Below are 16,593 nucleotides of genomic sequence, written 5' to 3' on the forward strand. Positions count from 1 at the left end.
TGACCTAGTATCAAGACTCCTCCCTGCCGTTCCAGGCATCCTCTTCTTTCCAAACTTCAGCATTAGCAGACAAGTAAAAGCAACAATTGTTACCTCCTCCAAGATCACCAAAATTCACCTTTCCAAAGGCACAAAATATTTTCAGGAAGTTTAAAAAACTGATGTTAAAATAGCTCAGTACTTTTGTGCAGTTAAAGCATTAAAAGCATCAGCCTGTTTTTATTTTGTGACAAGTTTATTGAACAGTATTCAGACTTCATCTTTATAAACAAAAGAAAATCTGCTGAATGATGCCAAGGCAGTATTTGCTGGCAATGCTGGGCACATATGGTCTATGAGCCATTTTACTGTGTGTAGTTTCTAAAGTTTGGATTACTAATAGAACTGCCAGTAAAACAATTTAAGTGTGGCAAATTTTCTGAAGGTGGGAAATAATTTTTAAAGCAATCGCTGCCAGAAATTCTCTCCAAGAGGTTTAACTACCAGCGACTTTTACATTTCTTGTTTTTTTAAGTGTTCTCAAAATTAAGTGAATTTTCTTTTTACACACTTGACCCACACCTGTGCAGAATCATAGAATCCAGAAAAATGGAGTGAGTTTAAGTCATGCTTCCTCATTTTTATGCTAGGTGACTCTTTCTACCTAAAAAGTACATGTTTGATTACTTCCGTACAATCCCAGATTTTCATCTGGTGAGTTAAGACTGACCTTAACTATATTAAATATTATTACTATTTGAAATTCTGAATAACAAGTTTTCTAATTGAATTTTCATTGTCAATGTTTTGACAACTTGGAATACAGAGTCAGGAACTACATTTCACTTAACACTGTGTTGCATTAAAAAACAAAAACAAAAACCAGCCACTAATAATTGTATATCCAAGCTACAGTGTAAAAACAGAACATACCTCTAAATTAGGCTTGTAAACTAAATCTTTCACTAAACTTCAGAAAAGTTACAAATTTGCTTATTTATAAAATACATTTTTCGTAGTTTCTCTAATCCTTTAAACCCAAAGAAAAATGAACAATAAAAACTCAGTAGGAGGAAAAAAAAATTAAACCTAATGGAAAAGATGCTCTTCCATTAATGTCAAAGTCACCGAACACAGACAATAAAATTTACACATAAAAATTGAGAATACCATGATAGTGTTTACAAATGCACACAACTTTGAGCAAAACTTTACAATCCTTCATACCATACAAAGCAAATAAGAAAATAATATAAATTCAATTCTACACCAAACCTAGTTCTTAGGAGAAAATTTGTAAGAAGAGATGTATGGATAGTTTCACAGAAGATTTTCAAGAATTTTTCAAACCTGAAACTCCAAAGCCCAGAAGATAAACAGTATGCTTAGCAGTTAGCACTATGTTAATAAGTCTCAGATACACAAAAATCAAGTTCCAAGACAGCAAAGCATTTAATTACATTTCACAACAAGCACTGTTGTGGCTCAACGAAATATGAAACATAGTTCTCTCCAATTGCTACACAAACCACTATTAAATTTATTTAATTTGATGAACAATGAAATCAAATTCTCCTTTTCAGCATTTACCTAAGATGTAGAAATAACAAAGTAGGTGCAATAAAGTGTATGAAGTATTTAATAAGAATGTACGAGCACATTTAACCAAAATAAATTGTGAAAAAAGGACTTTCATCTTCAAACAACCCATTTTTTTTTTTCTAAAATGAAAATAGTCAGCTTTCCAACGGGGAAAATAATCTGTGGTTGAAACAAGACTCCCAAGCAGCACTGAAGTTTTTCCCATTGTCTTTGGAATGAGAAAAGATTACTTAACAGCTTAAATTGAACAGCAAAAACAAACATTATATTGCTTTTTAAGTTAAGGAAGCAGTATCTAGTGATCTATCATATCAAATTTGTGTTTGTGAATTATCAAAAAGACCCACAACACAGCCAACTCTTCTTTGAGTTTGAACAATCCTTTCCCTAAAACAAAATTCCTGTACTGTCATCCTCTGATTGTACACAATCTTCACAAGTGAAACTGTTGCTACTCTAAATTAAGGGCGACGCTTTATTTCAGTGTTCTACTGATTTGCAACACCAAAAAGGCACTACATAATTTTTAATAGGATATACTTCTTTTAAAGGTCAGATCTCTATAAGTACATTGATTTGTAGGAAACGTTGGAGATGTTTTAAACCAAGGCAAGAGAAAAATGTAAAAGATAAAAATTTGTTTTTCATGATAATTCTCCAATCTTCCATTCTGTACATTAACAATATAATGTGACATATCTTTAGAGAATTTAAACTAAGGGGGGGAAAAAAGCCCTAAATAGAGCCTATGTGGCAGTGAGCAGGACATTGCAAGATAAATATTTTTATGACTAGGACACGTACCAACCAGAAGCTATGTGTCCTGAATGCCCAAGAAACGAATATAAAAGGGCAAGGAGTCTTAATTTGCTCCTCTCTGGCAGCTAAACTTTTACTCTGCATAAAGAATTTTTGAGAACAAGGCTCCTGATTAAATAACTATACCAAAAAGCCTCTAAATTAACAGGATTAAACACACATAAACCTATGGACCAGCTAATGAATCTTTTATTCTATAATGATATTGCTAACAATTTCAACTTCAGTTTTAAAAGACTAGATTAATATAATGCTCTTTCTAATGAATAGATCCCTCTTTGTATGCTTTCAGGCAAAAATTTCACTGAAGTTGGGACAAAAGGGAATTGCTAGAACAATCATCTTAAACACTGGTTACTAAAAGTATTTTCTGGTTTCAATGCCACCCAAACCACATAAACAATTTTTAAACTTACTAAACTAAAACTTGGCGGTTAAACCAAAAAGGCTCTGGTAGGTAGAGGACTCCATAGTTTATTTTTATGGCAAAAGTCTTATTTCACACAGTTTTAAGTGTGTCATTAGAAATCAAAAGTTCAGGGTTATAGCACAAACCAATTGTGGAGTTTCATATTTAAAGAAAAAACCCAACAAAACAGTTCTGCTCATTTACAAATGAGTCAATTAGGCAAGCAAAGCAGCAACGTCTGAAGCAGGACTGTCCATACAGCAAGAATCCTCAAAGAAGCAATAAAGGTACATACAATGAATCTGTATACAGAGATTTTATTCAATTTTAAAAGAAAATGAAGACTTTAGACAAAGCTTTGACCCTATAACAAAGCACATCTGTCCAGCTTTAAACCAAATTCCAAGAGTAGCCAACTTCTATATTTTAGTAGCTGGCAGGAGCACCCTCAATGAGCTCTACTGACATTTCTATTTTCTTCATCCCATATATTATGAAACAAAACCAATCTAGACTCCTTGATAAACTTTATGTGGTCATTGAGTTTTTACAAATGGTTTCTCTAATAGTATGCCAAAATCATTTTTGTGTTCTCTCCAGATAACTTTACTGTTACATACAGCAATGTTCATCCTGGTAGTGAGCTGTAAACAGTCAACCAATGCTTTTGTTATGGAAACCAATCTATATGCAATTGAAACAATCCACAGGTTCTAACCTGAAAATACTAGGAAAACAATCTGGATGCATTGAACACAGCAATATGAAGGTCTACCCTATAAAGAACTGATGTGAATGGCTATCCTAATACAAGTTTTACTTTTCTTGAGCCTATAGGCCTGTCATTTAAGTCAATGACAGCAGCTGTGGCTTCGTCTCGAGATTCAAAGGCCACCATGGCTTCACCCGTGGGCATACCTTTTTCGTTGTATTTTAAGCACACTGAGCCTGGGATTACTTGATAGCCATAAAAGAAATCTAAAATCTCATCAATAGACACAGTGAAGGGCATGTTCTGCACTTTAATTACTGTAGGTCCTGGTTTCCCAGAACTAGATCCAAAGCCAGGTGGACCACCAATATGGATTGGGCCAGGGCCAGGGCCAAAGGCTGGCGGTCCACTCAAATGCCCAGGGGCACTTCCAAGACCAGGAGGGCCACTTCCAAAGCCAGGGGGGCCACCTAAGCTACCAGGACCATTTCCAAAATTCTGAGGGGCCCCTCCAAATCCCGATGGCCCACTTAAAGTATTCGGTCCACCTCCAAAACCAGGAACTTCCAATCCTAGACCAGGCAAACCACTGTTTCCAACTGAAGGCATACCAGGCCTAGCATCACCAAAGGCCCCTCCTAATCCTGGAGGAGGCAGTGGTGGCCCAAAGGCATTTGATCCACCAAAATTACCAGGGAAATTAAATGGAGGTCCATTGTTGGCCTCCTTTGATCCTACTGTCAGGAAAGCATGTTCTTCACCTCCGGCACTGGGCATTCCTGCACCAGGCATTCCCGCAGCAGGCAGGCCCGCACCAGGCAGTCCTGCAGCGGGCATTCCCGCACCAGGTATGCCCGCAGCAGGCATGCCAGCGCCAGGCATTCCTGCAGCAGGCATTCCTGCAGAAGGCATGCCCGCAGCAGGCATGCCAGCGCCGGGCATTCCCGCAGCAGGCATACCAGCAGTGGGCATGCCTGCAGCAGGCATTCCAGCACTAGGCATTCCTGCACTGGGCATTCCTGGTACTGCAGGATTACCCGGCACAGGCATCTTTAGGCCCTTTTTTCCTTGAGCAGGGGGATTTTTCTCAATCTCCCTCATATCTTCTAGGGTAACTACATGAACAAAGGCTTCTCTCCCATTAAGTTTTTTACGGTGTAAGTGTTCAGACTTACGTGCATCTTCTTCATTTTTAAACTGAACCAATGCCTGTCCTAGACCTTGCCCATTGTTATCAACAAGAACATGTACTGCATTTTCATCCACTGGGATTCCTTCCAGGAACTGCAGAACATCCATCTTGGTAATGCTGAATGGAATATTTGTTATGTGGGCACAGACTTTGGCAGAGTTGACATCCCCCTCTGGATTTAACATCATTTCTCTCTGGTCATAGCTGAAGTTCTGGAGTCTTTTTCGAATCGTATCTATCTTTTCTAGCATACCTTTCTTAGTAATTGGATGAACTTGAATAAAGCGATTGCCCATGTATTGTTTATGACGACACAGAGCAGCCTTATAGTCAGCCTCATTCCTAAACTCTACGAAGCCTTCACCAGTTGCTTTCCCATTGGGTCCATAAGCTATATAAATACTATCTTCCACAATATCCAACTTTTTAAAAAAATCAATGACATGTTTGTTTTCTGCTTCAAATGGCAGCCCTTTCAAGTAAACACAAAAACCAGCCTCATGTGGTGATCTTGACCTTGACCTTTTCTGCCCACTGGGCGATTTTGACCTGGGCAGTGTCTGAGGAGGGGGATGGGTTTGTCCAGAAGGTCCCATACTTTGTTTAAAAGTGATATGTCCTCCAGCAGCTACCCACTGTCTCTCTGTGGCAGGGCTAACTTCCACATAGCGTTGAATCATCAGCATTCTGTTTCGTTTCAAAGCTTCAAATGTATCTTGAGGGGAGAGAAACTTAACCAATCCATTCCCATTATTTCGGCCTACATGATCTTTCAATAAATGCACCGCATCAACACGGAGCCCATGGAAAAATTCTCTGACATCATTTTCCATTGCAGAAAAGGGCATTCCATGAACACTGACATACAGATCATCAGGGTTGATGGGAATAGGCTTCACGCTGCTTTGAGAGTTCATCTGGATAGGGTTAACAGGATTCAATGGACCCAAAAACATAGGGTTCAGGTTATTGTTCAGATTTATAGGTGCTCCAGAGCCATTCATTCCAGCAGGTAAAGGTGCCACAGGTGGCGGATTCAAGGGTGGCATGCCTGACATGGGTGGCAGTGGGGTCATGGGTGGCACAGAAGGGACTGGTGGAATCGGGGGCACAGGAGGCACAGGGGGCAATGTAGGTACTGGAGGAGGAACTGGTATTGGGGGAATGGATGGCATTGGTGGCAAAGATGGCATTGCTGGGATCGGAGGAATAGGTGGTGGTGGGACTGTGTTCATTGGAGAGGCTGTACTTGGAATGGTCGAGCTGAATGTTGGGCTCCCAAAAGAAGCCCCCATACTTGGAGGAGCAGTTCCTACGCTGGCTGTGGAAAATGTCTGTATGTTTTTGTTGCTTTCATGAACAGAAGTGGTAGCAGTAACTACACTTGGTGAAGGATTATTAAAGTTGGGTACTGTTGTAGGCAAGTTTACCCTGCCACTCATTCCTGAGCTAGGTGGTGGTCCTGATCTACTAGCATTTGCTGGTGGTATATCTAGGTTGGCAGTTTCAAACCGCCTACGACTCAGTTCAATCATATTCTGCATTTCCGTTTTACTACTCAACAATAGTGTTACTTTTGACCCTTTAATTGTACCACCTGTGCGCATCATACCAAGCCTTGCATCTTCATCAGTGGCAAAAACGATGAAAGCCTCACCCAGTTCACCCCCTACAATATGCACGCCCCCATCAGGGATGGTCAATCCAGAGAAGAAGTGGCGAATGTCCATGGTCCCCGCCACAATTGGGAGACCTTGCAAACGGATGACCACAGCCATGCTGCGCGCGCTGAAACCACACACACCTGCAGATGAGAAAAGGCAACGGCCAGGTCAGACTCCTGTTTATCACACGAAGTTTTTAGCTGCAAGAATGACCAACTACCATATTAGGCCCTCGAACAGTCCCTCAGGCTAACACAGGCATCATCTTTTTTTTAAATTTAGAGATTCTAAATTTAAATGTTAAACCCAGACAATTTCAATTTCCAAAACAGATTAATTCTGGAAACAATCAGATGTTCAGTCCTAAGATTTGAAAATTTCAAGAAAAAACAACAGGACAGTACAAAATCACCATAACATCATTCAGACAACTAGCCCTTAAGATTTAAAAGAAATGTGTATATCAAATCAGGAAGCCAAGTTTAACAACAGGTAGGGGAAAAAAATCATACAAAGGACACATTAAATATTTAAAACTATTTAGCATCTTCCCTAGAAACTTCATAATTTCAAAGAATTACCAGAATGTCCTTTTATAGGGTTCCATCTCAAAATCCAAATTAAAAATTGGAATGCTCAAGTCTCAAATGAGAACCAATTTCATTTTTCAAACTAAAACTTAAATCTTTTCTTCGGGGAAGGGAGTGGGGGCACACTGAGGACTGAACCCAGGGCCTCCAAATGCTGTACCACTGAGCTATTTCCCAGCCCTCCTTTTGTTTTTAAATTTTTTATTGTGAGTCAGGGTCTTGCTAAATTGCCCAAGATGGCCTCAAACTTCCAATCCTTATGCTTCAGCATCCTGAATAGTTGGTATTATAGGCATGTGCCCACACACTCGGCTCCTAACACTTTTCAATCACACACACACACACACACACACACACACACACGGAAACCAAAAAAATAAAAACTTGTTATACACAAGTTTACACTGCCACTCATTCCTGATCTAGGTGGTGGTCCTGATTTACTAGCAATTGCTGGTGGTATATCTAGGTTGGCAGTTTTGAACCTAAAAATAACATTTTTTTTTGGGGGGGGGGGTTCTGTTTTTATACTAGGGATTGTACCCAGAGGCACTTTACCAAATGAGCCACATCTCCAGTTCTCTTTTTTATTTTAAGACAGGGTCTCACTAAGTTGCTTAGGGGCTCACTAAAGTACTGAAGCTAGCCTTGAACTTGTGATCCTCCCACCACAGCCTCCCAAACTGCTGAGATAACAGAAGAGTACAACTGTGCCCAGCACAATCTGCCTTATAACTTTATTTATAAAGTTAATCTATGTATGGAATTACTTATTATAAACATGGCTAATACATATTAAGAATAAAAAATAAATACTAGGGTGGCCTCAAGCTTGAGATTCTCCTGCCTCAAGCTTCTGAGTAGTTGGGATTCCACGTGTGTGCACATTACCTGGTTTAATTCATCACCTTAAAATGTAGAACTTGGGTGCAGCACCATTCACATTGATGCTTTAATTAAAACTCAGGTCCAATGATTCATTCCCAAATCTACCATTAAAGGGGGAAAAACAAGGTCTTGTTTTCCCCCGACAGGGGAGGGCTGACAATGAAAAGGAATAATTTTTTTTGGTTTTGTCTAGGGTGTGAAGTTTACTCAGTAATTGTTCAGTTTCTTACCCAATATAACTCCTGTGGGATCTCTAGTTACTCATGATCTCCTTAAATAATGTCTATTTCAGTTCTAATGGCTTCTAAGAGCAAATGCAAAGGCAGGCTTTTGTAAACTGACACAAACCATATTTATAAGGCTGAAAAAATATTGATTTGAAATTAATGTGAACAAATCAACTTTTCAATATGAGCCTATTAAACTGGCTCCAAAGCCTCAAGGAAGTTATTAATTATTCGTGGTTTTATTACTTCTCAAACAAGGGTATTAAAAGGTCTCGTGTTATAAGGTTTAAGAAACATTCTAGAAAGGAGTTCTTCCATGTCAAGTATTACATGAATACTAATATAATGTAATCAAATCTATAACTATATCTCAATATTCTGACTGCTGCATACAAGGAGAAATAAACTGAATGCAGTGGTATACACTCATAACCCCAGCTACTCAGGAGGCTGAGGCACGAAAACCAGCCTGGGCAAATGGCCAAGATCTCCATCTCTAAAAGGAGGATAAAAAGAGAAATATATTACTTTACTTTGATGGTTTTCTAACACACTTATATACAAAAATAAAAGTGTTGTTTTTGTTGTTGTTTGTTTTTGGCAGTACTAGAGATTAAACCCAAGGCCTTGCATGCACATTCTAGGCAAGTGCTCTACCTACCACTAAGCTACATCCCAGTCCAAAATAAAAGTTATTTTAAAATTTAATCCAGAAAGATGGACTGGCAAACAGAAAATGCTCTTCATGAGATCATCATAAAGCACTACAAATTTGGGGAAGATGGGCAAAGTTTTTCATTTATTTACAAGAGTCAAGAAGAAAAATTAACACTAAAAAAAATTATGCCAACAAACTTTCAGACAATAAAATGGGAACTTGATATGGCCTCAAGTACACAAAAATTAAACACAACGCAAAATGACACACTCATTAAGTCTTTAAACCATTTTCTGCTGAGAAGAGATTTACTGAAAGGCTACACAAAGTTACAATGAAAACATGCTCATCTGCCTCAGATTACAAGCAGGAAAGGGGCTGAGGATTAAATCGAGCACAAGATTTATTCATAAAGCCACCTGAAGAGGAAAACAATTTTTAGGTTCTGAAAAATATGAGTTATCATCTGTTGTTCTGCTATTAATAAGCATCTGTTTGATAAGTCATTTCAACCTATCTCGAGTCTAGCTTAGTTAACAAAAAAGTTATATTAAATTTGCTAAGTTTCCATCTAAAATCTAAAATTTGTACTCTAAAACATAACTCACTGTCTATACCTATACCTCCAGGGACTATATATATACATACATATATACATACATATATATACATACATATATATATATATATATATATATACACATACACATACCCATACCCATACCAATAACAAGCACCTGTATTTGTAGGTCATCTAGAAAGCTACTAAGGGGGTAAAGTTACTTACTACCTAACAATAAAGAATGTAGCAGGAGAAATGCATCCAGGTAAAACTGGCCCTCAAAGGAAGCAAAACTACTCAAGGTACCCATTTACCCCAACCCCAACCCTCAAATAAATTTGTAAACACACACATACAACAATTTCACCACTACACATATTTTTATGTTTTCTTAACAAAGTATCTCATTTTATTTTTGTATTAAAACAAACCCTGTATTCAAAGTCTCTTACCTGATTAAACAAGAGATGTATTTTCTTAACAAGAAGTAGAGGCCAAGTCAATCCTGTGGGCAACCAATTAAAACCAACTTTTAGACTGCAATAGAGAATAAACGGAGGCAAAAATCAATGCAGGAAACACAAAACAACACGCACAGGCCACACTGAACTGTATATTAAGGCAGCCAGTCTGAAACCACCGGAGAACTTCATTGGAATACACATGGGGAAAGGGGGGGGGGAAAGCAGATACCAAATTCCCACATACACTTTTAATTGTACTGCTTTTCAAGCATAGAAGTCTCTCAAAATATCTATATATTTATATGTCTCACAAACGTGTCATGAATTAGCCCAAGAATGAATCAACAGAAACAAAGCTCAGCTTCACAACTGGTGCTAATCACTTGGTGGCAGAACAAGTCCAACTTCTACCTATTTCCCTATATTCCCACAAACTTTGGATGAAAAAGCACTAAGTTCACACAATAATAATTCCTTGGCAAAATAAGTTGTCAACTCAAGGGTATTCATGGAAATTATTGCAACTACTCTTTCAATATAATTTCCTTTGCATTAAAATATCAAAGATCACAAAACATAATGAAAGTTTTGGCTACGATGACCAGTTCCACTGGGGCTCAACATATTCAGGAAAAATACTTTTTTCTCATAACACAACAGTTCCAAAAATCTTGTTTTAAAAATTCCCTAACAATGTCTGACATACTAAGAAACAGATCACTCATCTTTCACTAGAATTTATTCCAAAATGGTACAAAGTTATGTTCACAAGCAACATACATGACCAAATGACAATTATATTCAAAAGGTCACAGTGTGGGTGGGGGGAGTACTGGGGAATCAACCCAGGGGTGCTCTACCAACTGAGCTATATCCTGAGACCTTTCTAGTTTTTGAAACAGGATCTCCCTAAACTGTAAGGCTGGCCTCAACCTCCCAAGAGACTGGGATTATTATAGACTGTGACAATGCATCTGGTTCAAAGGGTCTTTTTTTTTTTTAATTCAGAAGAGGAGAGGAAAAAGATTGCTGCTGTTCAGTATTAAGATCATCAATAGATTGATAAATGATGCTCATTTTTAAAATTTGTTCTAATTAGTTATGACAGTAGAATGACTTTCATTTTTTAATATCTTTCAAGATTAAGCTATCACTAGTGAGCTTAATATTCATCACCAGAAAGTAAAACCAACTTTAAAAATCCCAAGTGTTATTCCAAACTTGTCTAAAGGACAAGTTAAATGTCTTTGAGTCAACTACTCAAATTGTAGAACAGTTTTGCCAAAAATTATGCAAATGTTATAAACACTTTCAAAAGCCCAGAGCATTGTATTAATCTTTGACATTGTACAAATCTATTCTAATTAAGTCTAAAGGGTTTTAAGGCTCTTCATCTGAAAGCCATATCTAACAATTTATTTAAGGTTCACAAAGAGAAATACGACGGAAAAAAGCAGCTTCAAATAAAGTTATAAAGAAGGGCATGAAATTACTGCAATATTTGTTTCTAAAAGGCGTCCACTCTAGCAGCTATAGAAGCAGGGTAATTTTCTAGTTAAGTTACTTGTGAAAAACATTTGATCCCTACTGGAGATTCTAATTCAAAAAGTCTCAATACAATGGAAGCAGATTCCTCAGCCTCTTTCCTTCTAGAACCAAGAAGGCATCTGGAGGACAAATCCAGATCATCTACTCAAGCCCAAAGGAACTTATAAGATCTACACAAAAATTTCTAAAGACTATTCGAAATTATTTTATTAGGAAAAAAAATTCTCATTCCACAAAGAAAGGTTGAAAACCCAGCTGAATTTGACAAATGCCTCATTTAAGTTGTGTTCAATTTAAAAATACAAAAATCAATCCACATATAAATTTGTGATTCTCTTCTATTTCAGCAAAGAGAAACCCCCATTCCATCCCAAGCCAAAGTATGCAGGAAGTCAAGGTGAAAGGAAAGAAGGTTCTGAGAACTGAAGTATTTTTGTTTCAAAACCATACTTTGTAAAGATCACAATAATTTAACGTGGTATCACTGTTTTTCAGGAACCTGCTCATTCCTATAAGCTAATGTCAGTTAGCAATCTAATGCAGGATTCTAAATTGAAAAATTCATCCCACTCACTTTAAGCTCTCGTGACTTTAAAAGAGAAACAATTCTATGCAACACCCCCCCTAAAAATATGTATTTTACTTATACAAAGACTAGAAGCATAGGCAAAAAGAAAACGGGCCTGGTTTACCAATAATCCACTAATACATTTCAGAAGATCTAAAACAAGCAAGTTTGCTCTAGTATACTTTCCATTTTATACAACACAGACATTAACGCAGCACAACAATTACCTGATTTATACATAAATTACAAATATCTGTTATAAAAATTTAGCATATTATGACAAGATTTTCTGATTTACTAGTCATTCTAATCACTTGGAGTTTCAGGATAAAATGATAAACCTCTTTATCAAGTCTAGACACAAACTAGAAATTGACCATCTACACTCTTCATCTTGTAATACACTCAGAAGTGAATATTTACTTTGTTCAGGTAATCTAGGTACTTCATTCAGATCTAAAAGAAACAACACTAATAACAAAAAAACACAGCAACACCTCATTTCACATCAGAGATGAGCAGCAGAAAATCGATTACAATAGGCACACTATAAAGAGTATAATCATAATCACATTATGGAAAGCATTATGAAACTACCACAGCTTCATCCACTTGATTTTATCCCCATCACCAAATGGAGTACATTTAAGATTATGGAATCATTCGTAATGAAAAAATTCTTCTGACACTGATGAAGATGTATTCACTTTATAATACATTGATCAATTTTCCCATTAACTTCCCATTCAGTACTCAAAGGCAGCAAGACTTTAATATTGTTATTTTTGATCCCCCCCAAAAGTCCAAAAATGTTCATTTTCTTACTTCATTTACACTTCAAAGTAAAAATATTCCTAACCTAACCTACCACATTCACCCTCACTGTGGTTTAGGACTGAAAAGCTGGCTTTAAACCAAAACTCTGCAAACCAAAGGGTACATAGAGGGTGGTCTGACAAAACTACACAGTTAAAATTATTATTCTGTTCAGTTGACCTAAATATTTAACAAATATCCATGAATATTTATTAAGCACTTGTGAGCCAGGCATTAGACATAAAACTTGACAACATTCTCCATGTTTTAGGGAGATAGCTAAAAGCATCGTTTGTGCAGCCAATTACTGATACTTAGTTCTTTCTACACCTACAAAAGAAAACAACCAAACTGAATAATGAAGTGACCCTCTACAAAATGGAATAAAAGCAATACCAATATTGTCACTGGACTCCAGCATCCGGTACACATTGATCTAAATTGTACCAACAACCCCCAAATTCTCATTATGCTGTCGACCAAAATATTTGACATATCAAAGTGAAAAAAGTCTAAAGTGTACTGTAAGAGCACATTATAAGTAACTACCACAATGGTTTCTAAAGCTTTGTATTTTTCACCTACTGGATTTGAATATAAGAAAAATTGAAATTATACATTACAATCATAAACAATGTAACCAACATTTAAGCCAACATAAGAAAGTGACATAAAAATGTATTCCCTGTTTTGGTAAACTGTCAAATCATTCATACTAAGCAGATCGTGAACTGTTATATAAGCATACCAAACATTTCATTTCCTTCAAAAAACAATCACCATAGATTTATGTGAATCACCTGTAACAGTTTTTCCAAACTTTTTATTCTTACAAAAATGCACAAACACAAAACTTTCCACCAAATCCAAAAATCTCCATTCCATCAAAACTACCAATTTCAAAAACAAGTACAACCTACATGTCTAGACTTGCAGGATTTTTTTCCAAACGACAAATACTCTGAAATACATTAACAACACTACTTAACAAGGTCCCAGGCAATTCTTGTTGCAAAGACTGAATTTTCCAAAAATTACACCATTTGAAACCATGCGGGCAAGAAGCTCTAAGATAAACACTCCATTCACAAACCTCTCCCTTCCACAAGCCTTCAGTTGCCACATCCCCCCCCCACTCCCGAAGGTTATTTTGATTGGCATCATCCTAATCTTGAATGATACAAAATGGCTCCTGCCAGGTTCCCCTATTTACATTCGGTCTTCTCTGGGGACACAGGCGCCAAGCCGAGTTTTAAGGCCAGAAACCACTCCAACCACAGCCTGCAATTCTCAATATACACTACCTAGTTGAATTAATGTTTAGCATTGAATAATCCTAAGTAGCCCACACTATAATTCCTCATATTTTTCACCATAAAGCACACACGGGAGACAAAGTCTATGCAAACCCGCTGCTCTAAGTCCAACCCCGACACTAACCTGTAGATCTTCAAAGGCCCTCCCACCCATTTCACGTGGCTGCAAAGCTAGCGCCGCCAAGCTTCAGAGTAACTCAATTAACTGTCCATCGAAAGCATCCACCCTCCACATCTTAGAGGACCTTTTCCTTCATAGTGCCAGAGATTCCCCTCCCAAGGAGCAGTAAAGGTGCTGCTTACAACACTAGCTTTCTACACACGCTAGAGTAAGCCCCTCCTTAGCTCTGGGCCTTGAAAGCACTTCATTATAAGCCCACCTTCAAGCCAGGAAGGCGGCGAGTGCTGAGACTTAACTTCCTGGACTCACAGGAGTGAGCTTCCTCCTCCCTGGTGTGTCCCGACTGTAGTCCCCTTTTGTTGGAAGGCCACAAAGGCCTTCTTTACACTTCAGTTACAAATAATGTCCTCACTACGATCACCTCTCCACTTGGGCAGCGGTGTTGTTATAACCTCTGCTCTATTTGGAGGCAAAGGGAGTCTTCCCCATGCGGGATGTAGGTGTATTTTCACTGCAGTCCCCGTTAGTTCACAGGCCTCCGAGGTACCCAGCTCTGGCTGCCTCCTCTCAGACCACCGAAGGGTTCTCTCTATAGCTTCGTCCCCACTTCGATACGCAGGCTCATCCTTTCTCGCGCCATCCTTGCGTCCGCACAGGCCGCAGAGACGTTACGTGAGCCCCAGGAACCCCGCAGGCCAGCCCCCAACCCTTTGTGTGGGGCGCTCGCTGCGGCGGGCTCAGAGGCCTCCGAAGGCCCCGCCCCGGGCCATCAAGGGGCGGCTCGAGCCCCGCACAGCCCCGCCCGTTTAGGGGCTGTGGGAGTCTTACCGGGGAGAACTTGCGCGGCACCAGAACCCAGACCCGAGTTACCCCCCGCGCGAGTGCCTCCGCCCCGCGGCCGACAGCCCCAGCCCGAACGGCTTCCCGGAGCCCACCGCAGCCACCACCTCCTACGCCGCTTCACAAAATGGCCGCCAGCCCGCTCAGCGGCTCCGCGTTCCAGGAGGGGGCGGGACGAGATGGTGACGTCGTGGGGCAGGACTGCGCAGGCGTGCTGAGGTTCTCAGGCGAGCTCCCGGAAGTTGCGGGTGTCGGTGGAGAAGACTTTCGTTTAGTGTTTACAATCTTAGCTCCCAAGCCAGAGCTGAGGCAAGCTACCAGTTGGGTGCACACGTTCTTCTCTGTGAGACTTTGAGCAGATTCCTTCAATTCTTTCAGCTTCTCCGAAAAGAGGGAAATAGTGCTTACCTTGCAGAATTGTTTTGAACTTTAAAAGGATCAGAAATAGTGGCTGGTTCTATTGATAATGTCCTAACAAAGCCAGAACCTGCTTCTTTTTTTTCCCATGAAACAGTTTCAATCCAGGAAGCCTTATGCACCCTAACCGCTCCACAACTGTATCTTAGTATTATTTTGTTATAGAAAAATCTATTTCAAGATACTTTGGTCCTAACCCCTACCCAAATACTCCTGCTTGTGAAGCCAGATTTAAAGAGATAGGTAGTTAGTGTAGCTAGGTAAATCGGGTCTGATATCGAGTCTAATAAAGAAAAGCGAGTCCAATCTGAGCCCGGGAAGTCAGAACTACATCTGGGAGATTGAAATGTTAATGTCCCCAAGGCCACCGGTGGCCCATCCTAAAGAACTGTTAATGAAGCAGCTCCCAGCAAATAGAGAGGTGCTAATCAAATCACCCTAGGCCCTTCCAGCCCGGATCACTGCTACCTTGCCCCAGGGTCCCACCTGTTTTCCACCTTTTGTCCTCCTACAGGTATGTAGGAGGACAAAAGAAGACCTTAGATACAAAATAAGATAAGACCTCTCCATCCCAGGGATTCTGCTTTTTCAGATCCCCTTCTTCCTCCAGGGGCAAGTCTTCTCTGCTATCCTTTAATAAAGCCTTTTACTTTCCACTCTACATTTGTCTCTGCGTGCTTCTCTGGTGTTATACTTCAGAAATCTGGAAGCAAGGACTCATCAGGATAACCATCCATCGGTATCACTTGTATCCTATACAACCTCCTTCCACCCCCACCGGTACCCAGTATTCAGGATCAAACACAGGCCCTTGCCTGCACTAGTCAAGTGCTCTACCACTGAGCTACATTTCCAGCCCCCATACACTGTATCTTGTTGAATATTTCTGTGATTTAACTTTGTATACAGTCCTTGCTTAGCATCTGAATGCCCTTCTTACATGAGAGCTGCCATTTAAAGGAAAAAGTTTCCTTTTCCACCCAAGGGCGACGAGTCCTTGCTACCCAATGTTGAAGAATAACACCAGAGAAGCACGTGGAGGCAAGGTCAGAGTGGAAAATTAGAAAAGTTTAAATATAAATATATATAAATAAATAACTATTTATTTATATTTGTTGGGGTGTGGTGGCACACACCTGTGATCTTAGTTACTGGGGAGGCTAAGGCACTTCAAGGTCAGCCTGCGCAACTTAGTGAGACC

General features: G+C 39.3%; 1 protein-coding gene across 9 annotated transcripts in view; it reads right to left on the minus strand.

Annotated features, from left to right (window-relative positions):
- The window catches only part of LOC124085881 (RNA-binding protein 12), a 34,426-nt gene extending 19,324 nt beyond the window's left edge, over window positions 1-15,102 (minus strand). Inside the window, exons 1-3 of one of the 9 annotated variants that reach the window (XM_058575545.1) lie at window positions 14,964-15,102; window positions 9,755-9,839; window positions 1,408-6,517 (exon numbers count right to left, since the gene is read on the minus strand). In XM_058575545.1, coding sequence (XP_058431528.1) covers window positions 3,609-6,491 — 2,883 coding nt within the window. In that variant the 5' untranslated portion in view covers window positions 6,492-6,517; window positions 9,755-9,839; window positions 14,964-15,102 and the 3' untranslated portion in view covers window positions 1,408-3,608. Of the gene's footprint in view, window positions 1-1,407; window positions 6,518-9,754; window positions 9,840-14,394; window positions 14,942-14,963 lie in introns of those variants that run through there. The other 8 variants (XM_046433898.2, XM_046433897.2, XM_046433900.2 and 5 more) reach the window with 8 other exon arrangements.
- Between the last annotated feature and the right edge of the window lie 1,491 nt (window positions 15,103-16,593).

Source organism: Marmota monax, unplaced genomic scaffold (assembly GCF_021218885.2).
Source record: "Marmota monax isolate L192 unplaced genomic scaffold, Marmota_monax_Labrador192_F-V1.1 WCK01_AAM20220418_F8-fsc00014, whole genome shotgun sequence".
Taxonomy (NCBI): domain Eukaryota; kingdom Metazoa; phylum Chordata; class Mammalia; order Rodentia; family Sciuridae; genus Marmota; species Marmota monax.